Raw genomic sequence first — 7,661 nt, 5'->3', positions numbered from 1 at the left:
AAGAGCAAAATTAACACACCATACGGCCTACTTTCGAATCAAACGAGAGCACTAACCAGATTACATGATGTGTCACATATTCTACGGCAATCGAATCGATTCTTGCAATTATTCCAAAAATTATCGGCCGAATCAAAGGACATGGCCGCACAAGCGGTCATTCTGTTTGAAATTGAGCTGCTCATCGACAATGAACAACTCAATCAAATCGAATTCATACGCGAAGAGCGCATTGTAGCCGCCGGTCTGAAACAGAAGCTCACAAGCTCAGCTCATCATGATTTGCTGGGTGCACTAAAAGGTTTGGTCGATGAAGACAAGGCCATTAAAAGCTTACAGGTTTGTTTTTATTCTTGACGAATTTGAAAACCTTACTTTTATGAAACAATCCACGTTTTGTTCTAGGTTTTCACGAACATGCAGGTGTTGACAAAGTATGTGGACGATTTGGTGGACATTTTCATTGGTGATATCAAGCATTCGATAAAAGAATGTTTTGCCGGAATTGAAACGAAAAAGGTCACCGAACGCAAATCGAAACCAGGCAGTGGTGTTGACCAGAGCAAACCAAAACCAAGTCCGGGCAAACCACAAGGAACGACCGCTTCACAGCAATTTTCACGGAAATTCTGGACGGCATTGGAGAGCCTGTTTGACGAAGAGATTTATAATTGCTGGAAACAGATCAATTTTCTTACAAAATGTTTGAAACAAGTTGTGCACCAGCCCAATGCTACCAATTTATTTGAAAGCGTTGACATTGAGAAAAACTTTCACGATCGATTGAATGAGCTATTGCGAGTTTCTTTCACCGAATGCCCGGCACATATCCGACAATGTCTCGTACAAGATCTCCCAAAATTACTGCATTTAGCGAAGCAATTGTATTCCAAATGTGAAAATCGATTGAATATTGGGTGAGTAGCATATTAATTTCCTTTGGAATTGTCCAAAGTTCTCAAAATCGTATTTTTTTTTTATTGCAGCGGTGACAATTTGTTCGTGTCATTGGAAGCAGGCTATTTGGAGCAATGTGCAAATAACTTGAAAGTGACGCTAGTTTCAGCCGACACACCAAATCAAGTACGTATTTTTGTTGGGTCGTCACTCAAATACATAAAGAAATATAAAGAGCAAAATGATTATTATCTGTGCCTTGAACAATGTCCAATTTTAGGAGACAATCGAATCATTTCTGCAAGCTGTTGAAAAGGAATTGCGAAATGTGTGTTCCGATAATCGATTATGTGCAATGGTCACGGCGATATTTATCGCATGTAATAAAGAATTTTGGACGAAAATTGAAACGAACATCAAAATTGGCGGCGATGCGCAGCAAGTTTTGGGTAAGATTTTAGTGGTGGTATTTTTGGCAAACATTTCAATGTGAATAATGTACTAAATTTTTTATCTCGTACAGATGTTCCAAACGCCGTTCAATTGCAAAACATCACAAATGCCAACACCATATACGATCACAATCTCTATGTGAAACGAATGATACAGAATCTGGGCAATGACTTCCTGAATTCACGTTCGGCCCAAAATATAATTGAATCATTGGATTATGGATCGAAAATAGTCCAAAAAGTGGTGGAACAGTTGGTCGATTCGATGAAATCAGCGGCCGGCATCATTTTATTGAGCATTCATCGTGAGCCCGGCTTGAATAGTGATCGAACGATGTCGAGTGCACCGTCATTATACATGAAAGAGTTACAAGAGTTTCTATTCCGTGCTTGGGACTATCATATCTCACCATTTAAGGATAAACAGTTGGTGGAAATGCATGGTAAAGAATTGGCCGAATGCTGTGTTGAATTGTTTGTGTGGAATGTGGCAATTATCCGACCAATATCGTCGTCGGGTCGACAACGACTCAAATCCGATTGCCAACATTTGGAAAATGCTTTGAACACACTAGTTGGTGACTTGAGCATCATGAGCCGGACATTTAGGTACATTGATTACATTGGGATCAAAATTATAGATTTTATCCCTTACCCAGCCTTTTATTGGTTACCGGTCGATTTCGTTAACCGTCTAATTCAATCTTTTATCCAGAACCCTTCGATCGTTATCCAGTTTAATTACACTGACCCCAGATGATTTGTCGAAGAAATCCATCGAAATCGATGGTCCCGTTTCGCCATTCATCGTATTACTTTTGCTATTCGGTCATGCGGGCAGTGATTTGGCTAGTCCTCATGTCGCGGCCGGATGGTCGAATGAGAAAATCACCGAATGGCTCAGCACACACGTATCCATCAAAGAAAGGTAAAAAATCTGCGCTCATTTTTTAATACACTAACCAATTATTCTCGTACGATAACGCTTCTTATTTTCAATCATTTTGTGCGCATTCTTTCAGATTGGAACTGGTGACTGGCGCCCTGCAAAAGTATCGTAACGTTGTTCGCCAGAAGAATGTTATCAAATACGATCCAATCTATCCAATTATTTCCAATTACCTGGAGAATGTTTATAAGAATCTTTGAATTGCAATCCAATTCAATCGTAGTTGGAACTCTGTTTATTAATATGTTAATTGCCTTGAAATAAAATTGAAACAATATATGAACATACAAACCTTGTTTTTCTTTCTTTTTGCGGAATGAAAGTGGAATTTAGAGAAAAGATAATTCCGTTGCATTTTGATATCGTCGAAATGAGGCGAAAGTTTGTGGCAACGAGCGCTATGTACTGAGAAGTAGTCATGATAGTTGAGTTGGCATGTAACGTGAATTGAAGAATTGATGTCTATTTATGAAGGCTGCGAAAACATGAACATTGAAATCGAAACAATGGCTGCGTCACATTTCAAAACTGGATTTAGATGATTCATTGCTGCGGTCGTCATTTTGGTCATTGCGGCTGAAATTGATAAGTTTACGCAATCATTCAAAAGAACAATTGACAAACACAACGTTGTTATATGTTTCAATTGGCTGCGATTTATAATGGTCTTAAAGAAGAAAGTCATTCCTTAGAATGTCATTCCTTTATTTGAACAGAGAGTTGCAATAATAAGAATTAAGTTGATTACTAAAACAATTGGGAAGTTTGTGTTTTAAACGATTATTTCATGCTGGAGTTTTTTTCAAATTCAACCACAATAAAATGTTGGAAATCTGAACAATCATCATTATCTTTTGGTAAAACATAAATGGATTAACACATTCGAGTCTATTTGGGAAGAATGTATTGAAAAAAGAGAACATTGTCTCGACGATTATGGCTAAAAAGAAATATATTTTGAAGATGATTAATTCATTTTTGAATCATTACCAACGAAGGCAAAAAACGGTTTTTTCTCTCGTTAAATTAAACACAAATTTCGTTATGAGTCATTGCTTTAGGGTATTAACATTTGAAAAGAGAGTGATATTGCTTCTGCTCATATCCTGTTTACTCATGACAAACTTAAATATGATAAATATATGCATGAACGTAAAAAATGTTCAATATAATTTTGTTCCACTTGAAACGTTCAACATTTTAATCTTGGCCTTCATTTTAAATTTTCAAATGATGATTCAGTTTTAAATGCATTTTCTCCAATTTTCAAAAGAGCATCCTTCAAGCTTTGAGAAACTTCGCATCGCGTATTTGAATTCTTCCAAGGAAATTGATTCATCGCAAAAATGTCAAAAGTTTTGCGTAAAATTTTACTGCTAAGGCAAAGTTTAGAGTTACTCTTATTGACGATCAAAAGCATTTAAAATCAATGTTAAAATCATCGCAGCGCCCATTTTCCACGTTTGATACGTTTGCGTTCATTAGAGCGAATTTTACATTGAAATCCGTTAAATTTGTTGTTGTTTTGAGGCGTGTAACGGTTTTCTGCTGCGTATGCGGTATGTGAAATGAAATTTCAACAATGAACCGTGATGCTTATCGCCAATTGCATGAAAAATGGCAGAATTGTTTGTGTGCACATTAATTTTCTTGTGGATTGCATAAAATCGATGTGTATCTGGTTTTCCGTCAAGACTATCATCTTAAATGCAAACATAAAATGTTAATTAATCGAAGAATATTCTTCATCATATCCCATATATATATGTATATGACTCATTGCTAACCATTCCGGTTTTAATGCACTTCGACGATGGAATAAAAGAGCGTGGTGGATGAGTCATGCGGGGCGGGTGGTAGGTCAAAAGACATCAAGAAAAAGAAAGAAAGAAAAAAAAACCCAATCCAAACATGTCAAAACTCCATACAATATATTCAAAGCATTTCCGATGAAATAAATCTGTGCATTGAAAGAATGGTCATGTGTTTGTCTCTCATAAATAAGATTGATAGAACTAACGGCAAATCTATTCGTCGAAAATGAGAACGACGAAGAATGAAGACAGTGAAATGTTTTTAGCTAAATCACATCGAAACCAAATGTATCAATATCCACTAAAATCATGCAACGGATGAGTGATTCGCAAAAATCATCTAATGCCTAGTCGTTGAGTGCTCTTTCACTCGGTTCGCATTAACATGTTGCAATTATATGACAAGACATAAAATCGGGAAGAGACCGAGCGAGCAAGCGAGAGAACGAGCCGAATGCATCGTTTCGAATAAATATTCGGGATATTTATTTCTAATGCAGATATATGGAAGAGTTTTTGTTTTCTTCACTATGTGGTCCTATGCAATCTATATGAAGAACCAAAGAGGAGATGAGAGAAATAGAGAGAACGGGCGATTGAAATAAAAAGGCTGGGGTTTGATTTATGTTTTGGGGTGGTTGCAACACACATACTGAACTCATACACAGCAATAGAGTTGTCACACAGTGCGCGCATAGCGCGTGAGCGAATGCTCGTTTGTTGTTCGCATTACAGTTTGCATAGCAATGACTCTTTCCACTAGTTTTAACGTAATTTAACACCCTTGTTTTACTATCGAAATGACATAATACAATTTTTCCGAAGAAAAAGTTTAATGCGTGCATTGCATTGTCATTGTCATCGCCACCACCATCACTATCACAACCACCGAAAAATAAAAAATAAAATAGATATTTATTCTAATGCGTATTATTGCCCGAATGCCGCAATTTTTCACGGATGCTAAAATTTATTCGATCGTAATATTTGTAGTAAAAATAATGTTTTCCGTTAGTCATTTTGTCGAAACGATAAAAAAAAATTTAAAAAGCTATAAAGACATTTGGATCAAATTCCACGGTCTGTCGTATGTGTGTGTGTGTGTGTCGGATTCAGGCGACACCACATTTAGGCCTCCGATTTATGAATAGAGAGATTGAGATATGAGTGCGAGAGATGAAAGTGAAGAGGAAGAAGAGAAAAAACAATTCATTTCGATCTGAAGATGAAAAATGTGAACAAGAGAGATTCGATAGCAAAGTTGGGCGAATAAGTTTTGTTGATAATGATAAGACCAAATAAAATTCGCATGAATATTGTTCAAATTTATGAGGGAAAATTAGTTGAATTGGTTTTTCTCCATCTCTATCGCTCCATTTCAACAATGATTTTATTCGGCGGCGCATTAAGAGCGGAATATTTTTATAGTTTTACTTTTTCCGAACATAACATCAACTATGTAAGTCGCGATAAAAATGCGAGCTGTTATCGTTGGATGATCTTGAATCATATACTTGGGAGAGAAGTAAGGAGTCCGTTTTTATCAAGAAACTTCCATCAGATTGGCGTGAATGTGAGCACACTTCGGAACCAGCAGCATCAGCAGCAACGGTGGTAGTGACGAAGATGACGGCGACAGCAGTAGTGCACACAATGAACACAGAACAGATCTCATGCCTTCATCCGATACTAATTTAATAAATAGGAAAAAAAACAGCAATACACAATGATTTCGATCCAGTCGCTTTTTGGAGATGTGGACTTGAATAAACACACGACTACATCGACGGCGGTGTCAGTGGCGCGATATGCTGTGACATGGCATCGCATGACATGGCACCGTACAGATAGATAGTGTTTGGTAGTGGTCGCATGCTAGATTCAGCAGAATTTCTCTCGCTCGCTCGCTTTCCCTCTATCTCCCCCTCTCTCTTCCACAGTCCCTGGTCGTCCTATTGTTGAAAAACACACATAAATGTTTCTGGCTTTTATACTATCCAAACGCGCATTATGTGTATTGTTGTTGTATGCATATTTTCCGTCGATGATGATGATGCTGCTGTTGTTGTTGCTGCTGCTGCTGCTGCTGCTGCTGCTGCCGCCGCCACCGTCGCTGCTGCTCTCTTTCTGCTTCGAGAGATGCGGAATTAAACATGCGTCTCACTGGCGGCAAAACAAAAACTTGACTATTTATTGGCATCAATTGCCGACTATTCGGCACCACTTGTTTTCTTTATTACACTATTTTATTGCACGAATCTTATGTCGTCGAAAGAGGGATTCGAATTTTTTCGAATTTGTCTGCTCAATTCTTAGCGGGCGCGCCAGAGTGTGTATGAATAGAGATTCTGAGGGAGATTTTGAAATGCGCCCAAAAACTTAACCGTTTACTTGTTCGGTCTGTCGGTCGCTTGCTCGCGCTTTTTTTTCGCCGCTCGCTTCTGTGTACAAATTCACTTGCTTCCTTTTTCAGCAAGGGTAGTCAGTCGTTTTGAATCATTTTTTTTTCTTCTGTTCGGTGAAGGGCCATAAAAACTATTTTTCTTCTGTCGCTCGACTATTGTTCGTCAAAATTCGACTGAAAAAATATTTTGATTGGGCACATCTTTTGCATCGGTTTTTCTTTTCATCAGCAAAAACTTTGCCGCTTCCTGCTTAAATAAATAGACACACAGCGAATCGCTTGTAAACAACGACAGAAGTTTTATTGGAACACATAAGACATCGTCACAAATGGGCACACAGAGGAAAAAAACCGGAATAATGGATTCTGCTCTCATGTGCGCGCGCTCTCTTTCTCCCTCGCTGCCTAAATATAATATTTCAACGAACAATAAAAATAAAAGTTAAATTCTATATTTCCATCTCGTGAATTGATGATGGTTCACAATAAACTAAACTACTACTCATTGGGAAGATTAATGGTGGAGTCTACTTGAAAAATATGCGCCCCATGCATTTGAAACGGCGATAAACGACATTTTCGACGCTCCTTCGATTTCGCTTATGCTGATCAAGAAATTAAAAAAAAAAGCAAAAGAGATGATGTAGTGAATGACCTCTTCGGTCAACGAATAGAACCTCACAACATCCCTCCCCACTCCATTGACGCAAATAATAGTATTCCGAAAGGTTTTGTATTTCATACGCAATTTCCACGGAGAGAACTCATCATTCGGAACAACTGAAACAATGTACGAAAAAAATCGAAATTTAATCAGAAAAATCTGGAAAATATTTATTGGAAGCTGGCCAAGCGAATCACCAAATTTGTCGCTCGCTACATTTAAAAATAAAAACAGTTCAGCAGCGAAAACAATAATGAATCCTTTTAGCAACTGCAATCACGATCACCAAGTACATAATATATACACGTTGTATATACTGAGTTTGGCTACTGAATTATATGTTGACGCCAACATGAGACTTGCTTTTCAACAGTGTTTTTTTTACTCGTTTTTCATACGTTCACGGTAAAAAGCTGAGCGTATTGACTTTTTTCTTCTTGCGTGGCAAAATAAAATTGCGAGTTAATATCATGGAAAATTA

General features: G+C 37.6%; 1 protein-coding gene across 1 annotated transcript; it reads left to right on the top strand.

The window, feature by feature from the left end:
- LOC129578081 (conserved oligomeric Golgi complex subunit 5) lies at positions 1–2,583 on the top strand (the record flags this gene model as incomplete). The annotated part of the gene is given in 7 exon segments (XM_055466175.1): positions 1–339; positions 406–917; positions 987–1,083; positions 1,178–1,346; positions 1,421–1,958; positions 2,065–2,277; positions 2,372–2,583. Coding segments are annotated over 7 exon segments (1,995 nt in total), but the record flags the coding sequence as incomplete, so codon positions are not given.
- Positions 2,584–7,661: the final 5,078 nt, after the last annotated feature.

This window comes from Sitodiplosis mosellana, unplaced genomic scaffold, assembly GCF_009176505.1.
Source record: "Sitodiplosis mosellana isolate CC-2019 unplaced genomic scaffold, AAFC_SMos_1.0 Smas_scaffold_6226, whole genome shotgun sequence".
Lineage (NCBI taxonomy): Eukaryota > Metazoa > Arthropoda > Insecta > Diptera > Cecidomyiidae > Sitodiplosis > Sitodiplosis mosellana.
Note: the sequence above shows the minus strand (reverse complement) of the source record. Positions and strands in the feature narration are given on the sequence as shown.